The following is a 26,138-nucleotide window of genomic DNA, read 5'->3' as shown; positions in this document are numbered from 1 at the left end:
TAGTACACCTGGAGAGTGGTATCCAACTGAGTACTATGGTAAACCTATAACCTCAATCTCTACATAGCCTTACTCCCAATCCCTCTTTGTAACTAAGCAAAAACATGTCAGGTTTCCAGATTTAATCAAGTCACACTAATGTAGAATGGGACACTAATGACTTGTAAATCCCAATGACTCTTTACCTGGTATAATTTTACCAAAGAAAAGGAAAAATTAGCATGGAACATATCTAAGGACTCGTGGGCCCAAGAGTGTTTCCTGGAAGTCCAGATTCTAAGGCCAACTTTCACTAATGCAGTTTCTCCTTTTCAGTTGTACATATCCTAAAAGCTCTACTTTCTACAGAATAAAAGCAGAAGTATTTTGAGAAGCAGTAGGATAGGACAGAGAGAGAACCTGTACCAAGAGAGAGAGAGAGAGAGAGAGAGAGAGAGAGAGAGAGAGAGAGAGAGAGAGAGAGAGAGAGAGAGAGAGAGAGAGAGAGAGAGAAGAAGAAGAAGAAGAAGAAGAAGAAGAAGAAGAAGAAGAAGAAGAAGAAGAAGAAGAAGAAGAAGAAGAAGAAGAAGAAGAAGAAGAAGGAAGAGGAGGAAGAGGAGGAGGGAGAGGGGAAGGAGAGGTAGAGAGAATGAAAAGAAAGAAAAAACCCACAACTCAAAAAAGATTTTCTTAGCTGGGTGCCAGTGGCTCATGGCCTGTAATCCTAGCTACTCAGGAGGCTGAGATCTAAGGTTCAAGGTTCAAAGCCAGCCAGGGCAGAAAAGTACCCGTGAGATTCTTATCTCCACTAATCTACTCAGAAAAGCTGATAGTGGTGCAGTGGCTCAAGTGGTAGAGCACTAGCCTTGAACACAAAGAGGCTCAGGGACATTGCCCAGGCCCTGAGGGAGGCTGAGGCAGGAAGATTGCTTGAACCTAGGAGTTCAAGGTCAACCTGGGTAACTTAGAGAGATCTTGTCTCTTTCTAAAAAAGGAAGAAAAAGAGTAGTTTTCAAATTCTCACTGAGTTTCTTGCTCACAGCCATCACTTTACTACCTGAATCATGACTTCAGCTGAGTATTTTGCTGGTTAATTTAAGATGGCGTCTTGCAGACTTTTCTGCCTGGGCTAGCTTCAAACCAACATGTTCTAGGTCTCAGCCTCTTCAGTAATTAGAATTACAGGTGTAAGCCATTGGCACTGGCATGGCTTTATTGGTTTATGATATAAGGAAGAACAGATAGAGCTAGAATTTTCATGACTTGGGGTTGACTAGGGAGAAGTCTCAACTTACCTAAACCGAGAAGAGGCCTGAGTATCTGAGACTTGATATCACTTAGTTTTGAATAGAACCGTCTTTCTGTAGTAGCCAACTCATGGAGACTGGCGATATACCCCATAATGTTTTTGTCTACCAATGTAAGATAGTTATCTTTTCCTGCCGTTACTCTGCTTATATATCCAAGCTAAAAAAAGAAAAAGAAAAAGATTGTAAAAATAAAACAGTGTATGAATAGCAACGTGGTATGGCAAAGATGACTCATTTTGCCTGGCCAGAGCCAACAGTTAAATATGGAGGCATTTTTTAAAGCACAATATTAAACCATTTAGAGCTTGAAATTGGATGGTGAAAATTTATCAACAAGATAGGTAGGATCTTGTTTGCTTAATGATGCTATATATATATATATATAAATAAATCTACTTTCAGCTATAATCAAGATTTTTTTTTAATTTCACTTTACGAGTAATAGAAACACAGACACCCAAGAAACATAGAGATCCAAATGTTACATGGCTCAGGAGCTCCTTTTGCATGAAATAAGATGAGAACAGAGAGGAACCACACACTGCACATAAAAGTGTCAAGGACCCAGAAGCTATCTTCCTCTAAACAATGGGACATAAAGGACTTTTATTTAAGAAAATATGAAGGAAATGCTTCAGGATATTGGTCTGGGAAAGATGTTTTTGAATCTCAAAAGTATCAGCAACAACAGGAGAAAGTGACAAATGGAGTATCAAACTCAATTCTGCAAAGGAATATAAACAATAAAGTGAACAGACAACATGTAAATTATTCAGTCAACATGGGATTTATATATATATAATATAGTTAATGTAATATAATATATAATGAATTTTATTTGATTAACACACACTAATTATACATATTATGCATGAAGCCCTGGTTCGATTCCTCAGTGCCACATAAACAGAAAAAGCCCGAAGTAGTACTATGGCTCAAGTGATAAGAGTGCTAGCCTTGAGCAAAAAAGAAGCTCAGGGACAGTGCCCAAGCCCAGAGTTCAAGCCCCAGGATTTGCAGAAAACAAAAAAAACCAATAGCAAAAAGGCACAAAGTTTAAATAATCCAATTAAAAAATGAGCAATATATAGCAGGGTGGTGGCCCACGCTTGTAATCCTAGCTTTTCAGGAGGCTGAGATCTGAGGATCACAGTTCAAAGCCAGCCAGGGAAGCAAGTCCATGAGACTCTTATGTCTAATTAATCACAGAAAAAAACAGAAGTGGTACTGTGACTCAAAGTGGTAGAACACTAGTCTTGTGCAAAAAGGAGCCCAAGCCCAGAGTTCAAGCCCCAGGATTGGCAAAAATAAATAAATAAATAAAAATACAAATGAATAATACCTGGGAGGTAGAAGCAAGAGAATTGTGAATTCCAGGCTATATAGTAAAAACTTGTCACCAAAAAAAGACAACCGGAATACTCATTTCTCAAAAGAAAGTATGCAAATGACAAATGGCTGGTGAATATATGAAAAATAATCCTATCACTATTCATGTAAATTAAAACCATGATATATCTTACCCCAATTTGAAATGTTATTGTCAAAGAGAAAAATGATAGTAAAGATATAAAGAAAGAGGAACTCAAGATACTGTTAGTAAGCATGTAAATTAATAGAGCCATTATAGAAAAGAGTTTGGAGGTTCCCCAAAAAGCAGAAAAATTACCTTATGATCCAGGATTCCCACTATTGGACAGTTTCCCAAAGGAATCAAAATCAATACAATAAAGAGACATCTGCACTCATATTTACTGCAGTGCTGTTCACAATAACCACGATATGAAATTAACCTAGGTGCTCACCGGCAGATGAATGGATAAAGGAATATAGGACTTATACAATGGAGTACTCTTAAGCCACAAAAAAAGTGAATAAATTGTCAGTACTGGAGGCATTATATTAAGTGAAATAAGTCAGATACAGAAAGACAAATAATATATGTGAAAACTAAAATAGCTGATCTTATATAATTAGAAAATTAAAATAGTGGTTAGCAGGGCCTGAGAAGAGTATAGAGAAGGGAGGATGGTTAATGGTATAGGGGATAGTTAGATAGCAAGAATAACTTCTAAGGCTCTACATACAGTACAATAGGATAACTACAGTTGGCAAGTATTACTGAATATTTTAAAACAAGTAAGAAAGGGTGTTAAATGTTAGCAACACAAAGAAAAATATCTGAGGTGATAGATCCACGTTACCCTGATCTTACATTACATACTGTATACATACGTGTACTGAAATGTCATACTGTACTCCATGAATATGTATAATTAGTATGTGTTAATCAAATAAAAGTATTTTTTATAAAAGAGTTTTCAAGGCTTGGAGTGGTAGCACATATTTATAGTCTTGGCATTTAAAAGGCTAAGATTGGAAAAAATCACTTGAAATTAGGAGCTCAAGGCCAGCCTAGGCTCTAACACCCTAACTCAAAGAAAACAAACACAACAAACAAACAAGAGAGAGCCTAGAGTTCAATCTCCAGTACTATAACCATCCCCATCCCTTTTCCTCCAAAAGAAAAGAGGAGGAGGAAGGAGGAATGATTTCCTTTAAAAGAAACTTTTTCTCATTTATCCCTTTTTTTATCATAAACAAAACCATTCAATGTCTTTATTCACTAAATCTTATTAAGCTAGGTAAGCCAGATATAACACACCCAGCAGACCACTAACATTCCATGATAGCCATTGATACTCTAGAACCTCTTCCCTTTTGCCACTATTTCAATCTATTTATCCTTTATCAGAACTGTAGACCTTTTACAAATAATGTGGAGCCAGGGCCAACAAACACAAAGAACCAAATTGCATGCCTGAAAAAACAAGCCATCTATAGGTCAAGGCCAAATCAAACACTAAAACATAACCCATAGGAGAACAGTTTTCAGTAAGAATAAGAAATCCAGAATGCACTAGTATTGACAATTAAATTCCTTGTGGCATGTGAGTTGTTTGGAAGAACTTCAGATTTTCAAAAGAAAAGAATATAACAGCAGGAAATAAAATAAGAACTAAGAACAGGTGAGTGGTAAAAAAACAAAACAAAACAGAGCTCTGCCAGGCTTTCCTGGTCTGCCATGAGCCCACCTCAGGACCCTGCAGTTTTTACTTCCCATTTACAGTTACAAATCCCTCTATTCTACTTTTACTCTATTTACCTGTGAGGGATCCATAAAACACAGGAACTTATTTGTGAAAAGTGCGTTTCAATATTCCTACAAGAGGATGTGAATTCAACAAATATTTAAAAAATATATACTGTGCCACAGCATAATTATAATCCCAGCACCTGGAAGGTGGAGGCAGAAAGACTGAGATTTAAGGCCATCTTCAACTACACAGTAAGACACTGTCTCAAAAATAAAATAAATAAAAAATTAAAAATATATGTACTGAGGACACAGCAATGAACAGGAGAGCCTAAATCCTACTCCCTGGGCATAACATTATAACAAAGGACAGATAATAGAGAAAGAGTAAGTTACAGTGTTCTGAATGGATGGGGCTTATGGAAAGAATAAGGTAGGAGGAGGGGTGAAATGATACAATTTTTAAAGGTTTTCAATTTTAAATAAAAGAGACTCTTCCTGTATTTTGGAATGTGGACCTTAGAATCCAATTCTTGCTCACCTTGCTACAAGAGAGAAGTATTGGAGTCTTAGTACCACTAGGATTCTCTGGAAGACTGGCACCTTCTTCAGGGTCCTGTCGGCCACTGTAATACAATCCAGGCTGGAAATCTTCTGTATCCACTAAAAACAGGGAATAATCCTGGCCTGCAGCTACATTCCAGACTCCATTTTCACTGCTTAACTGTAATAACAGAAAGGTATTATTGGTCCAAGACAAAGTCAATCAGAGAGAGCTTGAGATCTACAGGAACTGAAATGTTAGGTTACTTAGGCAGGTATGATACAAAGTCAGCTATACCTCAGAGGGCAACATGCACTCAGCAGTGTAACCAATGTAAGAGTAAAAAGAAACCCCATGTTCAGCTTTTTAATTGGAACTTTAAAAAATAAATTTGTTTTTTGTTGTTGGTCATGTGGCTTGACCTCAGGGCCTGGGCATTGTCCCTGAGTTTTTTTTGCTCACAGCTAGCACTCTAGTACTTTGTGCCACAGCTCCACTTCCAGTTTTTAGGTAGTTAATTGTACATAAGAATCTCAAGCCTTTCTTGCCTGGGCTGGCTTCAAACTGTGATCTTTAGATCTCAACCTCCAAAGTAGCTAGACATATAGGATGAGCCACCAGAACCTGGCCATGAACTGGCTGATTTTCATAAAAATCAGAAAAATAGAAAAACCCATGGATTTAAGTTTTTATGTTTTTGAAGTCTCTATAAATATTCAATATTACAATCAACAATTCCAGAAATTTCTAGAGCCCTACTCTAAAACTGATGTCTAGGATGCACATTTGTCAATTTAAATTCAGCTCTGTGCACAAAAATCAAAGCAACCCAAAAAGATCTAATAAGGGTAAATTTCATTCTTGACAACTAAGCTGTGAGGTGCTAAAATTCAGTTCCCCAATGGTAACTCACCAACTACTTCTCTGATGTTGAAACAGGCAAGAACCCCTGAGAAGTCCATGTATGTGGACCTCTAGACTAGTGGTTTCTAAAGAGTGGTGTGTGCAACAGCAGCAGCAGATCACTTAGAATATGGTAGAAATGAACATCTCAGGCCCCCACAGTTACCTAGAAGGGGATCCAGTACTGATTTAACAAGACCTCCAGAAGATTCCAACATATATACAGAAGTTTAAGAATCACTGCTTTAAACAACTGAATTTCAAACCTTAGGACCCATGGAGTGATTTACAAGCTACAATGAAAAAGCAGGTACCAGGGATCTAGGTACCTTCCAGTTCTTCAACTAAAGTAGTTGACATTGATCTATTTTGTACATGGTATTCCACAGAAGATTTCACAGGACAAAGTGTACTGTTCCAGAACTACTACCCCAAGTCTCTTGATCTAGCTTCAGCCTTGACTCTTATACAGATAACCCTAATCCATTAGATTCTTTATGTCTAGATAAGATCCAAGTACTAGGGGACTGTGAGAACCTGTGTGTACTTGTGTCTATCTCCACTACTACATGACTATCTTCTTCTGACAAGAAGTCCTCAAATTCAAGCTATCCAAATGAGTGAATTAAAACATCCATAGAAGAAAAGAGTACACCTTCCCTCCCTTCTTTTTTTGAGATAGGGCCTCATTACATAGCCCAGACTGAACTCAAACTCACAATCCTCCTGTTTTTGTTTTTTAAGGATTTCAAATATGTAATCTTAATTTCTATCAAAACAAATGCAAATCTCACTATCTTAACTTTTAATTTTCATAGGTTATTTAGAATGACTTCAGAAATCATTCTTTTTTTTTGGTCGTGGGGCCTCAGCTCTTCAGCTCAAGGCTAGAACTCTACCTCTTGATCCACAGTGCCACTTCCGGCTTTCTCTGCTTATGTAGTGCTGAGGAATCGAACACAGGGCCTCATGCATGCAAGGCAAGCATTCTACCACTGAGCCACCTTCTCGGCCCCTCAAAAATCATTCTTATCTATGCAGGAGGGATAGTGCAGTTCTAGAGCATTTACCTAGCATGCATAAGGCACCAAGTTCAATCTCCAGCACCACTTACAACCCTTTGTGCCCTTCCCCAAATATGTATTTTAAAAAGTCAAAATCTTGATACTGTACTTTTCTGTATGTACCGTGAAAGAATGAAGTAAAACTCTGTAACAAATTCTGTTCTCTCATCTCTAAAATGCTAAATAAATGCTTACTTTCTAGGATCTCCAAGAACATTTTACAAAACTTTCTTTAGTATGATAGGTTCACTTCTTACTTTTTTAAACTAACTAAAAAAAACCAGTAATAGACACCAGATGGCTTATTATTGAAGACTGAGGCAAAAATCAGTAGCTTATTCTTAACTGTTTTGTTAAGTCATTTCTTCCCAGTAAAATTAAGTTCACTGAAAAGAAAAGCATCAATAAGAGTCTTGGTAACAAATACAGAGTGTGCCTTTGACACATAAATAATTGGAATACTGTAGTATAGACTTGGATCATTATCCTCACATTGAGGTAACTACCCTTTCTTTAGACTATTCTCAATAAAAGAGTTTCTCCTGGGACAAAAGAGTTATCATAAACAAGCTACATAAACACAGGCTCCATATCACATTCGTCTATGATTCTTCAGATGCACACTACACTGTCTCAAACCAAAAAAAAATCCAAACCTTTCTAGAAGAAGAGAAGGGAGGAGGAGGAAAAGAAGCTGTGGTATAGTATGTTGGGTCAAGCCTGTAATTCTAGCATTGTGGGAGGCTAAGATTAGAAGGACCTTGTTCCAGGCCAGCTTGGGAAGACTCTAACTCAATGGAATGAGCTGAACATGGTGATGTGCACCTATCATCCTAGCTATGGAAGCAAAATAAAAGGATTCAAGTCCAAGTATGGGCCTATGCAAGAAGCAAGACCCTATTTCAAAACAACCAATGCAAAAAAGGACTAGAGGCATGGATCAAATGGTAAAGTGCCTAACTGGCAAGAACGACTCTGAGTTCAAACTCTAGTACTTCCAACAAAAAAAAGAAAAGAAGCGGAAAGAAAAGAAAGCTAACAACTCAAGATGGTACAGAAAATGAAAAAAAAAGGCTGAAGAACACTGTTCTAGAATTACATGAAGCCAGGAACTAGTGGCTCAAGCCTATAATACTAACTACTCAGGAGGCTGAGATCTGACTATTACGGCTTGAAGCCAGCTGGGGCAGGAAAGTCCATGAAACTCATCTCCAATAATCTATTCAGAAAAGGCTGAAAGTGGTACTGTGGTTCAAGTGATAGAGTACTAGCCTTGAGCATAAAGAGGCTCAGGGACAGTGCTCATTCCCTGAGTTCAAACCCCATGACCAGCAAAAAAAAAAAAAAAAATAGAATTACATGAAGACTTAGAAGTAAAATTTAATAAACTAAAACAAATCCATTCAATAGTGAAAATGTCACCTATATTTTTAGCTCACAAAAAAGGTTTACTATTGTATTTGTTATAAATGCAACACTATAAAATAATGGCTTGTAAAAGGCAAATTAAAGTGAGAAGTCAGAGTAATCATTTGATAGCAAAAGCTCAGAAAATATCATATTCTTAAAAACTTTCAGTTTATGTGAAAGTACTTTAAGTTTTTGTTTAAAAAAAGAATAAGGTAATATACTCAGTAAATAAGGCCAAGAAAAAAAAAACACATTTCTTACAAGTGCATTTAGTTTGAAAAGAAGTGGTTTCATGTTAAAAAAAATAATTAAGAACATCTAAAGGCTGGAAGCTGGTGATAGAATGCCTTCCTAGCAAACCTGAGCTTCTGAATTTAAGCCCCAGAGCTACCAAAACACACACACACACACACACACACACACACACACACACACACACACACACACACACACACACACACACACACACACACACACGAATTTTAGGGCTGGGAATGTGGCTTAGTGGTAGAGTGATTGCCTAACACACACACACACACACACACACACACACACACACACACACACACACACACACACACACACACACACACACACACACACACACACACACACACACACACACACACACACACACACACACACACACACACACACACACACACACACACACACACACACGAATTTTAGGGCTGGGAATGTGGCTTAGTGGTAGAGTGATTGCCTAACATGGGTGAAGCCCTGGTTCGATTCCTCAGTACCACATAAACAGAAATAACCAGAAGTGGCACTATGTCTCAAATGGTAGAGTTTTAGCCTTGAGCAAAAGAAGCTCAGGGACAGGACTGGCAAAAAAATTCTTTTTAAACAGGAGTAAGGTGTTGGTGGCCATGCCTTTAATGCTCAGAAGGCTGAGATTTTGAAGATCACAGTTCAAGACCATCAAAAAAGCTAGGCAAGGCTGGGCAGTAATGTCTCATGCCTATAATCCTACATATTCAGGAGGCTGAGCTCTGAGGATCATGGTTCAAAACCAAAATGATCCAAGGGGCTCTTATCTCCAATTGGCCACCTACAAAGCTAGAAGTGAAACTGTGGCTTAAGTGGCTAGCCTTAAGCAAAAGAGCTCAGGGACAGTGCCTAGTACCTCTAGAGGTTTGAAGTCAGCTTTCTGACTTCAAATAGTAATAAAGTAATAAAGTAAATAAATAAATACCAAATTTAGACTACAAATTTGTTCAACACAATGAGCAAATAGTTATAATATAGAATTTGAAGATTAATTGCTATTAAGTAAAAAAAAATACCTTTATAAGTCGAGGAACTGTTGTTGGAAAATCAGAATGCCCAAGCTGACCAAAGGTATTGCTTCCCCATGAGTAAACCTATCAGAAAAGTAAAGTAAGGTAAAAGGTATGAATCTTGATCTTACAGGCCAACTCTGGGCCTCTATGATCATATACTAATAGTTATGCATAAACTACTCAAATTAGATATTTAAAATAAATATTTAGCAGGTATGATAGTCCATGCCTCTACACCCAGCACTCAGAAGGCAGGACAGCTGAGAGTTCCTGGCCAGTCTGGGTTACATAGCAAGACTTTGTCTCAAAAAAAAAAAAAGAATTAAGAAAAATAAAATCTGTTTTTTAGATAATATCACTATGTAACTCAGGCTAGCCTGAAACTTATGATCCTTCTGTTTCCACTTCCCAATACTGGAATTGCAGGTATGTGCCACAATGCCCAAACTATAAAAATTCATAACTGAACAAAATCAGCAATAAAGGGCACACAGAGCACAGAATCCAGAGGTTACCAATAACCAGTAACCTCTTAGGTGCTTATTAGCTACCAAGCCCTGTTTGTCCCACATTCTGTGTATTATTTAATGTTTCATTCCTTCAACAATTGTTTTTTGTTTCAATATAAGGAAAGTGGCCCACATAAGTTAACTATATTACCGAAGTAACAAATTGTAAGCTGCATAGCCACAATTTAATCCTAAAACTGATTTCCACCCCCCATATATATATAGTATAAAACAGAGTATTATTTCTTTTTTGCCATGCTGGGAATAGAGCCTCAAGGCCTTAGGCTAGACAAGCACTTTACCATTGAGCTGGTATCCTCAGCCCATGGAACCATACTACTAATGCTGTTTCTAAATCGAATTGCTTTTTCTTTTTGTTTAATGGTATGAATTAACATTTGAACATCAATAAGCCTACATCTACAACACCATTTTTAACAACTATATACAACTCCATCTTATGCATACTTTAATCAATTATTTTTTTTAATGCTAGCAAAAAATCTTCCCCCCTTTTATTAATCTCAGGGCATTACTAGGCAGGCATGCTACCACTTGAACCATATATTTAGCTCTAACAATTCTTGAATATACATACTTGTAAAGATATATGTCTATCTATTTCTATAAGAAAAAATTCTAGGCAAAATAAAATTGAGGTCAGAAAATTTTCATGTATGTATTTATTTTTGCCAGTACCAGGCTTAAAACCAGGGCCTTGTGCTTGTTTGCTCAGCTAAAAGTCTGCCACTTAATGTCATGTCTTTTTTCTACTCTTGAGATTATTGGGGAAAAAAAAATCACCTGACTTTATTCTTGATCATGTATTTTTTAAACTATATATGTAGTCTATGCACAAGTAGAATACATAAATTTTAACTTTTTTTCTTTTATAAATAGAAGACAGTGTTCTAACATCATTTATTAAATATTCAGTGTTATTTCCTGAACTAATATGACTACTTTGATAACATCCAAAACACTCATACGATTGAGTCTATTTCTTCTATAGACCTATTTCTGTTCTACTAAACTGTGTATAGTTGGGGAAGGGGCGGAACAGCAGTACTGGGCATTGAACCAAGCCCTTGAGCGATAAAAACAATAACTAAAAGCAATTTCTTAGGAAGATTTCTATATAAATGAGAAAAAATGATTTTAAATATGCCAGAAGTCCCTTCTAGATCTCACAATTGAAAAAGAAAAATGTCTTTTGTATTTTTAATGTCTACTATAGATTTTCTTCATTCAAGAATATCTTTTAAGGCTGGGACTGTGGCTTAGCAGTAGAGTGCTTGCCTAGCATGCACGAAGCCCCTGGTTCGATTCTTCAGTACCACATACACAGAAAAAGTCCAAAGTGGGACTATGGCTCAAGTGGTAGAGCACTAGCCTTGAGCGCAAAGGGGCTCAAGGACAGTGCCCAGGCCCTGAGTTCAAGCCTCAGAACTAGGGGTGGGGGGCATAATACCTTTAAAAAATAAAATCAATACCCTGGAAATTCTGAGTTTCATTTTTAGGTGACAGAACATAGGGAAAGCTAATAGCTTTATTTGTTGTTTTGCAGGGGGAGGTTTTGGTGGTATTGGGATTTGAACTCAGGACCTTGTATTTGTTAGGCTCGCTTTCAACTACCACCCAAACTTCTTCATCAAGCAGTTTAGTGTTAAATCCAAGTCAATATTAACTATGGGACTTAAGACAAGTTAAATAATTTCTCTTAGCCTATAGGAACCACACTAAAAGTATTTGAAAGCACTGTTTGACACTGAAGATACTCAGTAAGTGATGGTCCAGGCATACTATGTTGGCCTTCCATGAAAATAAGATCAGCATTAAATACTTTAGTTTGCCTCTTACCTGAGATTTTGCAGTAAGTGCAAGAGAATGGTAACTACCTGCCTCCAGATAGATGATTTCTTTACCATCCAGACATTTGACACACAATGGTTGAAGTCTTAAAGAAAAAACACAAAGTATTAAGTATTCTCAGCAAGAACCATGATCTTTCTCAAATTACAGTAAATGTCTTCAAGCAAAAGAAATAAAACATTAAAATAAAAATAATGGATTTAATGTTCACACTACTTTTAAACATTATAAATCATTTTTGGAAGACTTTACTTCAGTCTTTATCTATCAATCACTAATTAATGCCCATAATCCATAATAACCCCCATAATGCCTGTAATTCTAGCTAGTTGGGAGACTGAGATCAGAAGGATTTGTGTGTGTGTGTGTGTGTGTGTGTGTGTGTATGTGTGTGTGTGTGTTAGTACTGGGGTTTGAACTCAGGACCTGGGCACTGTATCTTAACTTTTTTGCTCAAGGCTAGTGAGCCACAGCTCCACTCCCAGCTTTTTGGTGGTTAAGGTAAGAGTCTCATTGACTTTCTAACCCAGGGTAGCAATTCTCAGACCTCATCTTCCTCAGGAGGTAGAAATACAGATGTGAATTACTGGGGCTACACTTTAGAAGCATTTTGTTTTGGGGTTATTTTGGGTATATATGCAAGAACTCCTACTTCTCAATCAATAGTTGGGCATGATGGTACACATACCTGTTACCCTAGATAATTGGGAGGATTATGGTTCTAAGCCAGCATGGGCAAGAAAGTCACTAAAAGAACTAAACCCACTGGCATTTTTTTTGGAGGAGGGTAAGAAAGGGTCTGACCTCAACTCAGCTCCTGAGAGCTGGGTTATTGGCATATACTACTGTGCCCAACGTAAGCTATACATTTTAACGATTCAACTATTTCAATGAAATACCATGTTGTCCCCAACACTATTTTCTGTATTCAAAGATTAATACACATCAAAGATCAGCATACACACACAAACACATATATACGTAGATATATATACATACACATATATATGTATGTATGTATGTCATGTTTGTTTTTTTTTTTTTTTGAGTCAGCTAATGCATTGTAATCTGGAGCTGGATGGGACCCCATTTCCTGTAAGAGGAAATGGATGTGTAGAGACCTTTGTAGGAGACAGGTTATTTGTTTAAGCCAGTCCTTATCAGTGAACGCTGATTGCACTTACCTGGGCAGCACGTCGCCATGCCCCAGCTGCCCCTCCTTCCCTTTTCCCCAGGTCCACACCTCAGTTCTCAGAGAAGGCAGAAGTGCATCTGCCTCTCCACTGTATGTGGGGGTCAGAACCACTGTTCTCGTTTTCACCCGAGCAGCCTTTCTTAAGAGCCTGGGGGAAACTGAAAACAATCAAGAGATGGAGAGACAGAATAGAAAGTATGGAAGACAATGTTTTGATAAGCCAAAAATTTTCAAAGAAATACACTAACATGGTAAATTTGAAGTATATTCTATAAAGTCTTTACAAAAGGGACTATAACAGACAAATGAGTTTGGTAAATGTTCCCTACTAAATTTTTATTCACCTGCTATCTCCCTGAAGAGACTCATACATATTAGTACAGAAAGTGCTGTCAAGTCCAGAAATTAAGGACACCATTTAAATTTAACACATCCACACTGCCAATCACTTGGTCACAGAATACTTTTCCATGTAAAAATCTAGCGACATCCTATAGAATTTCAATTCTTAAGAATATGCTAAACAAGGGCTGGGAAGGTGGCTCAGTGGTAGAGTGCTTGCCTTGCATGCATGAGGCCCTGGGTTCGATTCCTCAGCACCACATAAGCAGAAAGAAAAAAGCCGGAAGTGAGACTGTGGCTCAAGTGGTAGAGCACTAGACTTGAGCTGAAGAGCTGAGGGACAGTGCCCAGGCCCCACAACTGGACCCCCCCCCAAAAAAAAAGCTAAACAAAGTACTACATTAAAGCTGACAAGTATTTTCTCTGCTTCAAAGTAGTTAAAAACTAAGAGTTTGAATATGGTCATGTATGAAAATATGTATGCATTTATGTCTGTGTGTATATGTATGAAAATAAAAGAAAAAAACTGTTGGAATTGTTTTAAGATGTGGGATAAGAGGGGAAAGGGAAGGTGACAAGGAGGGTGAGGCTAAGGGGCACATTGTATACATGTATGAAAATGTCATAGTGAAACTCCCCTCCTTTAACAACTAGTGTATGCTAATAAAAAAAAGTGATGTCTTTTACAAAAAGGTGTTTTGGGTTTTTTTGTTTCAAAGCATTTTTTTCCCCACAAACTTATCTAGATCTTGTACAACGGCAGGTTAAGCTTTAAGGAAAAGTTATGTTTTGTGGTTATTTCTAAAGCAAAAGCTTTCTTTTAAAAACTACTGTTTAGTAAAACACTATTAAATGAAAAGCTCAGCTTAAATATTTGGGAATACTAATTCCTAAGTTATTGATTAATATTTATTTAATAGTTATTAACTAGTTGATATCAATGAAATTAATGACTTGCTGATGAGTACAGTTATCAATACTAAATTCCTAACTTCTTAAAATATTGATGGAGGGAGTATCTAGGATTCACCAAAGATTTACCTTGTGACAGCAATCCAGGGAGGGAGAGTCTGCGACTGCCTCCCTCAGATTCTTCCTCTCTGATATCCACGAGACTTGAACTTTTCTTTCCTTGCATTGATTCCTGTTTAACCTGTTCTTCTCTACTATCTTTCAGAGTTTCAGGGCCTGTCTGAATTCCAGTTTCACACGGGGCTGCATTATAAAAGTTGATAACTTTCTTTAGAGACAAGGCTCCAGCTTCATATGTAGCTGCCACTCTCACACCAACAGCAGATGCACAAGAGACCACCAAACTGTTGAGGGCTGAGGTGCTTGTGGTTGGTGGGCTGTGAAGATTAGGAACTGCTTCTTCTACAAGAGGCTAAAACATACACATATAAAAGTACATAAAAATACTAGTCCTTGTTTGTATGTATGAAAATATAGCAATGAAATCTGTTGAAATGGTTTTAGGAAGGGGTAAGGAGTAAGAGAGACTGATGGAGACTGGGATACTTTTCTACATATATGGAAATGTCACAAGGAAACCCTCTTGGTACAATGTTTGCTAATCAAAAATGCAATCCTTTATAAAACTAGAAGTCAATAAAAAGAAAATTTAATGTTCACATTATTTGCACATAAAAGTCTAAAACAAGCCAGTAATCATGGTGCCTGTTAAGAATCTCAGTATTCAGGAGGCTGAAATAGGAGGATTATGAGTTCCAATCCAACCTGGGATACATAGTGAGAATCTGTTTTTTAATCTAAAACATGAGACGTTTCATTTGCAACTTAAAAAAAAAAAAGTATTCTCTTCCAATTACAGACCTAACAGATAATATAAAAATTGTATTCAAAATAGAGTTGTCAGTGGTTCATTACTATAATCCTAGCTACTCAGAGGGGGGCTGAGAGCTGAGAATCTCAGTTTAAAGCCAGCCTGGGCAGGCAAATTCTTCTTTACAATTAGCAAGCAAAAAGCTAGAAGTGAGCCAGGTGGCTCATGCCTGTAATCCTAGCTACTCAGGAAGCTGATATCCAAGGATCAAGGCAGGAAAGTTCGTGAGACTTTTATCTACAATAAACTACTCAGAAAAAGCCAGAAATGGTGCTGTGGAGCAAGTGGTAGAGTGCTAACCTTGAGCACAAAGAGGCTTAGGGACAGCGCCCAGGCTCTGAGTTCTAGACTAGCCAAAAAAAAAAAGCTAGAAGTGGTAGGTGCCAGCCATGAGAGAAAAAGCCAAAGCTTCAGGCCCTGAGTTCAAGACCCAGTACTAGAAAATATACATAAAAATAAGTATTTCCCCCTTTCAAAGGTCTTATCTTACATATTTAAAAATAAGTTCTATCTGCTCTTGTAAAATTAAACACAGGAAAGGGGGAGAGAAGGATAAAAAGATTAGAAAAGGCCAAAAAAGAAAGAAAATCAACCTGTATTAATGATCACTTTCCACAAATTTTATAAAAATTGCCCCTAAGAACTAGCAGAAAAAAATTAGTTATTAAGGGGAAAAAGCCTTTTCTAAAATGTTTTATAATGGAAATTCAGGCCTAATATATTCTAATAATGTATCACTCCTGAAAACATACTCTCAAGTCTCTCACTGTCTTATCAATGAATTATTTTCCATGAACAAGCAGGTAAACAAGCTTTAGGATTAAACTTTGCTCTGGTTACTAGAGAGGATAAATGTGACAAGTTAATAATTAAACATCTTTAATATGTTTCATAGGTCTGTTAGAAAGAAAAACTAAAGTTTTCTAATATCTTAGTGAAAAACAGGCTAAATTTACCAAATATCAATTTACTAAAATGAAAAGCCATTAGATATATGTAATATACACATATACACAAAAGCTTTTGGCATTCTAATTCTACCCCCAAACACCAAATTCTTTATTAGTTGGTTATAAGACTGAAATATTATTTATAAGGAATGAATTTAAAAGGAACACATGATGCTAAAACTAGCATAAGTAACAAAAAAGTATTTAGTAAAATAATTTTTTTAAAAATGTTCATTTCAATGGTACCTTAATAGCTATATACAAGAAACTGTGTGTGTATTTGAGTATGCGTGTATGGGCTTGATTCAATCACGGTCTTGCACGCTCTGCTTGCTTCCTCATGGCTAGTGATCCACCATTTGAGCCATTCCTCTAACCCAGTTTTCTGCCAGTTAATTGGAGAAGTCTAGTGAACTTCCTGGGCTGATTTCAAAACATGATCCTTCAGATCTCAGCGTCCTGAGTAACTACAATTACAGGCATGAGCCACCAAAACCTGGTTTTAAAAATAAACTTCCAACTTTTAATTTAAATTGGAGGAATCAAGGACTAAAGATAGAGCTCAATAATACAGCACCTGCCTAGCAGACACAGGCCCTAGGTTCAGTCTCAAGCATTGACTGAATGAGTGAATTAATACATAAATAACTTTCACAAATCTAAACTTTTTTTTGTTGTTTTGTTTTGATTTTGAGACAAGGTTTTCCTTATGTAGCCCAGGCTAACCTTAAACTCATAATTGTCCTACCTCAGCCTCCAGAGAACTGGTAAAGGGAGACTTCTTTATAAGAATATATAGTTTAGAATTTTTCCTCGTATATTCTCAATTAAATTTTTATTTTTCCTGTTTATAGTTTGCAATATCTTCCTCCAAATAGCTTATTCCAATATTTTTAAAAAATCAACTATCAAAAAGATACAATGAAGCCAGGTACTGGTAGCTCACACCTATAATCTTAGCTACTCAGGAGGCTGAGATCTGAGGATTAAAGTTCAAAGCCAGCCCAGGCAGGAAAGTCTGTAAGACTCTTATCTCTAATGAACCACCAGAAAACCAGAAGTGATGCTGTGGCTCAAAGTGGTACAGTGATAGTTTTGAGCACCTATTAGCTCTAACTATTCAGAGGTCTACCAAAGTTATTCCATACAAATGAAGGAAAAAATGCTAATAAGAAAAAAACCAAACAGGATTTGCTCTCTGTCCCTCTCGGTATACTAAATATGGAGTCCTTGGTGACCATGTGTTCACCTGCTGTAATCCCTACTGACAAGTTAGGAAAAGACACCAGGCCCTCCTCTATACAGTAACCCATGTGCAGGTCCCTGTTTGTCTCAAGTGGATCTGCAGTATCACAAAGGGGCTTTAAGATGCTCAAAAGTATGTTATCTTTGGGGGGGGAAAAGTGAGAGCTCTGGAGGTCCACACAGGGGTGGTACCCCTTTGCAGAGATTTTGTACTAAACCAGGGACTGGAATCCTAAAGTTTCCAAAGATGACAATCTACCCCCTTAGAGACTTGGAATGGCCAGAATGCCTAGGTAATGGCTTCTACTATTAGTACTAGCTATGTCAAGTAGAGAGCAAGCTCTTTCTTGCTATGGATTTTGCCAATACAAAGGGTAACCTTTATCTCAGGAGCTTTTTATCTTTTCTGATTCATCCATGAACAACTATCAACTTAATTAAGCAGAAAACTGCCTATTCACTTGACCAAGGACACATGTTTTATATCACCTTTAAAAAAAAATTGTGTGCCAGTACTGGGGCTTGACCTAAGGGCCGAGATACTGTCCCTTAGCTTTTTCTCTCAGGCCTAGCATTCCACCTCTTGAGAAACAGCCCCACTTCTGACTGTTTAGTGTGAGATAAGTGTCTCATGGACTTTCTTACCTGGACTGGCTACAAAATGCAATCCTCAGTTCTCAGCCTGCTGAGTAGCTAAGAATACAGGCATAAGCCATTGGTACCTGGCCTGCTGTATACAATCTTTATCAAAAAATTACAATAAAGTACTTTAAACAAAAAGAAAAAAAAACAGGATATGGCTATTTCTAAAACAGGCTCACCATGACATCTCTCAGTATTATAAGGGTCTAGAACTTAAACATATAGAGTTCTAAATATAGATTCTTTATCTACACTTGCCTAATAAAACAGAATTATAATCAAACACAAAACAAAAAGTGTTACCAAACCTCAGCATTTCAAAGTACCTAGAGGAAAAGGATGTAAGGTTTTACTTCTGAAATATCTTTATTATAAAATTGAGCGGGTACCTGAGGTGGTGGTGTTTTTTCACCCTTCTCTGAGTCCTCCTTTATTGAATGATCTGACAATTTCTTCAAGTACTCATTTACTGCCTTTGTGTCGGGGTATGATGGTAAGTTTCTGGCGGAAGAAATTTCAGTTGTTCCCTCATCATTTTGATGGGAAGAAATGGCATTGTCACTTGCAGTCTCAACACTTCCCATGTTCAATTCAGTTGGAACAGGTAGACCAGTTTCTACAAGAGTGTTCTCAAATACTTCTCCCTGACTAACAAGGGTCTTGGTGGAGGGGCTGGTGGCAGTGCTGGCATGGTTTTCTGCCTGGGATTCTGACAGTGTCACACCTAAAGGACAACAATGACTGTCTGATATAATCACATGATCTTCTTTGTCGGTCATAGTAATTAGGAGCTGGCTGCACTGGTTGCATCTTTCGGGGACTGGCTTCAGATCCTGAGACGGGAGGCACTGCACAAGGGCTAGGCTGTGGAAAGCACCACAGGCAATTTGTAGCACCACTCGCCCAGCAAGATGTTCTATCTTTTGTGGCTTTGTCACTGGGAAGGTAGTGGTGATGAGACCCAGCTGGCAACCGGTACCCCAGGCCCAAATCTCTCTGCTTATTGACAATGCCAGAGTATGCTCCTCGCCACATGCCAACTGCAAAATTCTGACCGCTAACAAAGGACTGGTCTCAGAATCAGAAATGCTGACAGGGTTCGGTTCTGGAACATACTGCTGGTTAGCTACTGCACATTGGCCAGCAGAATTCTCCCCCCACATGTACACTACACCACTATCTGTCACTGCTCCATTGTGGAAGCTCCCTGTTGCCACAGTAACAACATGATGCCCAACCAAAGCATTTTCTAGAATGGGGCTACTTGGACAAACTTCTGCTGGTTCACTTCTCCAGGCAAGGGTCCCAAAGCTGTAGACCTCACCATCTAAAAATTAAAAAAAAAAAAAAAAAAGGAATAACAAGTTAGTGAATTAGCTACAAATGTTATCAGCAAACTTCTAGTTCCATCTAGTTTAACAAAACAGATTGTTTTTCTCTTTTAACTTCAAAAGCACAGTTGTAGACATTTAGTTCAAGCATATAGTACTCGCCGCTCCCCTCCACCCCCAGCCAATATTGGGGTTTGAACTTGGGACTTACACTTGCAAGGCAAGCACTCTACTACCTAAGCCATATACCCAATCCTTTTTGCTTTATTGTTCAGATAGGTTCTCTTGATTCTTTGCCAAGGGCCAGTCTCTAACTGCAATCCTGCTACTCTGCATCCTGAAGATGCGGGATTACAGACATTTATCACCATACCATGCTCAACAGAAATAACATCTTTTAACTCTCTAATACTCTAAAATTTGCAAACTATAAGGAGTTACTTTCTTTTTTTTTGTTTTTTTCTCTCTTGCTATTGTTTTTTTTTAATTTTATTTTATTTGTGAACATACTGTACAGAGGGGTTACAATTACATGGGCAGGATAATGCGTACATTTCTTACCAAGCATTGCAGCCTCCTCCTTTGCTTTACCCTTCACATCCCTTCCCAGCCTCCCCCCTCCCCCCCAATCCCAATCCTTCTCCTCCCACCCCCCCCCCCCCCCCCCGTGCACCGACGTTGTAAAGCTCGTTTTGGACATGACAACTTGTACTTCTCATTGTTGCAACAGGTCCACCTGTATCCTTAAACAACTGGTTTTTCCCCATCTCCTCCACAAGTTATACTGACATCAAATATAGTGAAAGCAGGGGTTATACTGTGGGGAAGGGACATACAAAGCAACAAAGAGATAATCTTATAAATGTGTTAGAAACACATGCATGAAAGAAAAAAACATTAAAATACATATCTAAGGGTTCATTTTCCTGACCTCACATTATCTGACCTTTTCCGCTTGACTCATATATATACTAGATATTGCAAATAAGGGAAACCATGGGACCTATGTTTCTTTGGGCCTGGCTTACTTCACTTAATATAATTTTTTCCAAGTTTTTCCATTTCCTCACAAATGGGGCAATGTCATTCTTTCTGATGGAGGCATAGAATTCCATTGTGTATATATACCACATTTTCTTGATCCATTCATCTGCTGAGGGACATCTGGGTTGGTTCCATATCTTAGCTATGGTAAATAATGCTGCAATAAACATTGTTGTGCTGGTAGCTTTAGTGTGGTCTTGTTTGTAAACATTTGGGTAAATGCCCAAAAGTGGGATTGCTGGGTCATAGGGGAGATCTATGTGAAGTCTTTTGAGGAACCTCCATACTGCTTTCCAAAGTGGTTGAACAAGTTTACATTCCCACCAACAATGAAGTAAGGTTCCTTTCTGTCCACATCCCCTCCAGCATCTGTTGTTGTTAGAGTTCTTGATTTTTGCCGTTCTAACTGGGGTGAGGTGATATCTCAATGTTGTTTTGATTTGCATTTCTTTTATGGCTAGGGATGTTGAACATTTCTTCATGTGTCTATTGGCCATCCTTCTTTCTTCTTCAGAGAAGTTTCTCTTTAAGTCTTTCGCCCACTTATTTATTGGGCAGTTGTTTCTTTGAGGATTTGTTGTTGGGGGGTTTAATTTTTTGAGTTCCAAGTATATTTTAGATATGAGACCCTTGTCCGTTGTATGGCTAGTAAAGATCTTCTCCCAATCCGTGGGCTTTCTATTGATCTTGCTAGCTATGTCATTTGCCATGCAAAAGCTCTGCAACTTTATGCAATCCCATTTGTCCAACCTTTCTTTGATTTGTTGTGTTTCCGGGTCTCTATTCAAAAAATTTCGGCCTGAGCCAAGGAGACCTAGGGTTTCTCCTATTCCATCCTGTAATGTTTTCAGAGTGTCTGCTTTGACTTCAAGGTCTTTGATCCATTTGGAGTTGATTCTGGTGCAGGGTGATATATAAGGATCTAGCTTTAGTTTTCTACATGTAGATAACCAATTTTGCCAGCACCATTTACTGAAGAGGCTGTCTTTCTTCCATTCTATTGTGTTAGCTCCCTTATCGAAGATTAGATGGCTATAGGTCTGTAGGTTCATTTCTGGGTTTTCAATTCTATTCCATTGGTCCTGAGGTCTGTTCTTATGCCAATACCAAGCTGTTTTGATTACTATGGCTTTATAGTAGAGTTTGAAATTTGGTATTGATATTCCTCCAGCAGTGTTCTTTCCGTTGAGGAGCGTTTTTGCTATTCGGGGTCTTTTATTGTTCCATATGAATTTTTGGATTGCCTCTTCTATTTCCTTGAAGAATGAGGTTGGAATTTTGATAGGCATTGCGTCGAATTTGTAGATAGCCTTGGGAAGTATTGCCATGTTCACGATGTTAATCTTTCCAATCCAGGAGCATGGGAGGTTTTGCCATTTTTTTAGTTCTGTGTTGATTTCCTTTTTCAAGATTTTAAAGTTTTCATCATAGAGGTTAAGGAGTTACTTTCAAATGGACAGCACTACTCTTTTCTTCAGACATCCTACAAACTTCCAGCATGAAACCACTACTAGTGGTAACTACATGAGCAGTATCTAAGCAAGCACTCAAAGATAGAATCATAAATATATTAAGATAAAGTAAGAAGATAAAAGAAACAACATTCACTAATGTTTCCAACATTCACTACTGAACAGGTCAGAACACAAGAAAACATGCATAAAAACCTTAAAATGTAAGCCAGGTGCTAGAGGCTCATTGCTTGTAATCCTAGCTACTTGGGAGGTTGAAGGTTTGATGCCAGCCCTGGAAAAAGGTTTTTGAGATCTTATCTCAACCTATAGCTCAGTCACCCCAGCTATAGCAAGAAATGTAAGGAATGGTTCAACTCTTAAGAGTCCTGCCTAGAAAATAAAAGTCCTAAATTCAAATTCTCATGAGGGCTGGAAATGTGGCTTAGTGGTAGAATGCTTGCCTAGCATGCAGGAAGCCCTGGGTTTGATTACTCAGTACCATGTAAACAGAAAAAGCCAGAAGTGGCACAGTGGCTCAAGTGGTAGAATGCTAGCCTTGAGCAAAAGAAGCTCAGAAACAGTGCCTAGGCCCTGAGTTCAAGCCCCAGGACTGGCAAAAAAAAAAAAAAGAATGAATGAATAAATAAATAAATAAAATTCTCATATGACCAATAAAGAAAAAATAGAGATACATTTTTGCTAAAACTAAAAAGCTACTTTTATGCCTCCAAATTGTACAGAAAGCAGCAGTATTGTATCAAGACATGAGCATACTACAGGTAATTTTTTATGGTATAAATACACATATGCTGGGCTGGGAAGGTGGCTCAGTGGTAGAGCACTTGCCTTGCATGAATGAGGCCCTGGGTTCGATTCCTCAGCACCACATAAGCAAAAAAAAAAATGCCGAATTAGTGCTTGTGGCTCAAGTGGTAGTGCTAGCCTTGAGCTGAAGAGCTGAGGGACAGCGCCCAGGCCCAGAGTTCAGGCCCCATGACTGGACGCCCCCCCCCCAAAAAAAATACACATATGCTATATACAAAATAGCTTTTCTGAGATGTGATTTGTTTAAAAAGCAAATCATCCCAACAAAATTAAGAAAGGAAACTGTAGCAAATGACTGGCTAGCTTTAGAACTAAATGAAAGGTATGAGTGAGTTGGATATACATGAATGACAATAACGTGTCCAGGTATGCTACAAGTCTTAATTTTATTTCTGAATAAGTTTGTAGGACTTTGGGGCATGTGTACCTAATCCATGTTGGCAAAAAAAAAAAAAAAGAACCAATAGAGCAAGACTGTGTCTTAAAAGAAACCAGAAAAATAAATAAAGACTTGGCCACAGGTTTTTGGTAGGTTGTGGGGATTGAACTCAGGGCCTGGGCATTGTGCCTCTTTGTTCTCAAGGCTAGTGTTCTACCACTTGAGCCACAGCGCCACTTCTGGCTTTTTCTGAGTAGTTTATTGGAGATAAGTGATTCAGGGACTTTTCTGCTGGGCTGGTTTCAAACCACAATCCTCAGATCTCAGAAGCTAGGATGAGCCCCCTGGCACCTGACTTTGGCCCCAGGTTTTTAAAAATATTGAACTAAAAAAGGGGGGGCAGCTGGGAGGCTGGCTCAGTGGTAGAGCGCCTGCCTTGCATGGCTGAGGCCCTGGGTTCAATTCCTCAGCCCATACAAGCAGATAAAGCCAGAAACGACTCTGTGGCTCAAGTGGTATAGGGCTAGCTAGCCTTGAACTGAAGAGCTGAGGGACAGCACCCAGGCTCAGAGTTCAAGCCCCAAGACCAACCAAAAAATAAATGAATACATAAAATAAAAATATTAAACTAAATCCACTATCCTTTCCTTGTCGTAAGACTAAAGACTGTTTTTGTTTGTTTGCCCATCCTTGGGCTTGAAATCTGGGCCTGGGCTCTGTTCCTGAGCGTCTTTGTGCTCAAAGCTAGTGTTCTACACCAAGAGCCACAGAGCCACTTCTGGCTTTTTCTGAGTAATTTATTCGAGATAAAAGTCTCATGACTTTTCCTGCCCAGGCTGGCTGAGCCACAGTCCTTGGATCTCAGCTTGCTGAATAGCTAGGATTATAGGAATGAGCCACTGGCACTTACATTTTTTTTAATAGAGAAATCTTTCTCACAAACCAACAATTGAGTTGATAATGATACAAACACATTTATTTTTTACTTATTCTGTGTGGCAGATATATTTACACATTCAAATGTATAAACAACAATACATCATACCATCAATGTAAGGAATAACAAAATAGCAGCTAGAGGGAAGACAGGAACTGCTAGTAGGGAATATAATTTTAAGATACAGAATATTAAGAAAATATGCTAACTGATTAAATTCCTTTAAAGTTTTTTCCCAAGTGACAAATGCACACTAAAGGCTTTCAATTAATATTATTCTAACTAGCAAAAGCAATACTTCAAAAAAATAGTATTTAGATCTCTACTTTGTTTCTAAACTAGAGCAAATAAAAAAAAAAAAAATAGTGAAGCCGGGCACCAGTGGTTCATGCCTGTAATCCTAGCTACTCAGGAGGCTGAGATCTGAGGATCATGATGCAAAGCCAGCCCAGGCAGGAAAGTCCGTGAAACTTTTATCTCCAATAAACCACCAGAAAACTGGAAGTGGTGCTGTAGCTCAAGTGGTAGAGTGCTAGCCTTGAGCTGAAGAGCTGAGGGACAGTGCTCAGGCCTAGAGTTCAAGCCCCATGACTGACAAAAAAAAAAAGCAAATCAATGAAAGACATGCATAGAATTGTAAACTTTGGTCAAACTAAGTAGACAAAACCTGAAAATTTCTGGCATTTAATCAGTACCATTTCCTCACCTACAAAAGATTGCACTCAAGATCTTTGCACTATCTTAAGCATCCTGTGTGAGATCTTTCATGTTTGGTTTGGTTTCTTTTTTTGGTACTGGAAGCCAAACCCATGGCCTTCCACAGTCTACCTCTGAGCTACACAGATGCCAGACAAGCTAAGTTTTTGGTGCCTTTGACCCTTATTACCAGGGTATTGTTTAAATATAAACAATAATTAGTTATGTATGCAATTTTATAAAATTGTCCCAATTTTATAGATATGACTGTAGTTTTTAAAGATATGTTTATGAAGGATTTCCAAATACTTTATTGAAAGTTCCCAAATATCTTTTTTTCTTTTTTTTTGCCAATCCTGGGGACTGAACTCAGGGCCTGGGCACTGTCCCTGAGCTTCTTTTGCTCAAAGCTAGCACTCTACCACTTGAGCCCAGCACCATTTCCAGCTTTTTCTGTTTATGCAGTACTGAGGAATTGAACCCAGGGCTTCACGCATATTAGGTAAGCACTCTACCACTAAGCCACATTCCCAACCTCCCAAGTATCTTAAAGACATTTCAAATATTTATTGAAAATAAAGCTGGGTTCTGGTGGCTCACACCTATGATCCTAACTACTCAGGAGGTTGAGATCTGGGGATTGCAGTTCAAAGCCAGCCCAGGCAAGAAAGTCCGTGAGACTCATATCTCCAGTTAACCACCAGAAAACTGGAAAAGCTCAGGAACAGTACCTAGGCCCTGAGTGCAAGCCCCACAACTGACAAAAAAAAAAAAAAAAAGATGTACCAGTTTTTATAACATGCTCTTGTGTGCTCTTATTTATGCCTGAAAAAAAGTACACTTAGTATTGCCAAGTGGCTTAAGCAGGATTTGAGAATCAGGAATATAGGTCAGCAGTAGACAGCCTGCCTAGCCATGTGAATCCTGGATATGATCCCTAGCACTAGGAGAAGAAAAAACAAAAAACAAAAGCTTTTGAAATCAGACTGAGTTCCAATCCTGACTCTAACTTTGACACTTTTAATGGCTTTGGGTAATTATGATCATTATTTAACCTCTCTGACATTTGGTTTATCTACCTCACAGGGTAAAGGCTCAGAGAGATAACATAAGGAAAATGTATAATTAGTCCTGGCAAGTACTGGATAATAAACATTAGGTATTATTAATAATATTGCTCTGATATAGTAAATGAGCAAAAGCTATAGCAAAAGGGTTCCTGAATAGGAAATCTTTTATAAAGTTACTGTTTACTGTGTCAAA

At 38.1% G+C, this 26,138-nt stretch overlaps 1 protein-coding gene across 1 annotated transcript in view; it reads right to left on the bottom strand.

The window, feature by feature from the left end:
- Positions 1 to 26,138, bottom strand: part of LOC138823801 (alsin-like) — a 55,833-nt gene that overhangs the window by 11,403 nt on the left and 18,292 nt on the right. Inside the window, exons 4-10 of the mRNA XM_070017709.1 lie at positions 18,599 to 19,536; positions 14,571 to 14,913; positions 13,177 to 13,345; positions 11,981 to 12,077; positions 9,615 to 9,692; positions 4,928 to 5,110; positions 1,275 to 1,446 (exon numbers count right to left, since the gene is read on the bottom strand). Coding sequence (XP_069873810.1) covers positions 1,275 to 1,446; positions 4,928 to 5,110; positions 9,615 to 9,692; positions 11,981 to 12,077; positions 13,177 to 13,345; positions 14,571 to 14,913; positions 18,599 to 19,536 — 1,980 coding nt within the window. The remainder of the gene's footprint in view (positions 1 to 1,274; positions 1,447 to 4,927; positions 5,111 to 9,614; positions 9,693 to 11,980; positions 12,078 to 13,176; positions 13,346 to 14,570; positions 14,914 to 18,598; positions 19,537 to 26,138) is intronic.

Source organism: Dipodomys merriami, unplaced genomic scaffold (assembly GCF_024711535.1).
Source record: "Dipodomys merriami isolate MVZ:Mamm:240054 unplaced genomic scaffold, mDipMer1.0.p SCAF_1, whole genome shotgun sequence".
In the NCBI taxonomy this organism is placed as follows: domain Eukaryota; kingdom Metazoa; phylum Chordata; class Mammalia; order Rodentia; family Heteromyidae; genus Dipodomys; species Dipodomys merriami.
The sequence above is the reverse complement of the archived record's forward strand: the minus strand, read 5'-3'. Positions and strand labels throughout refer to the sequence as shown.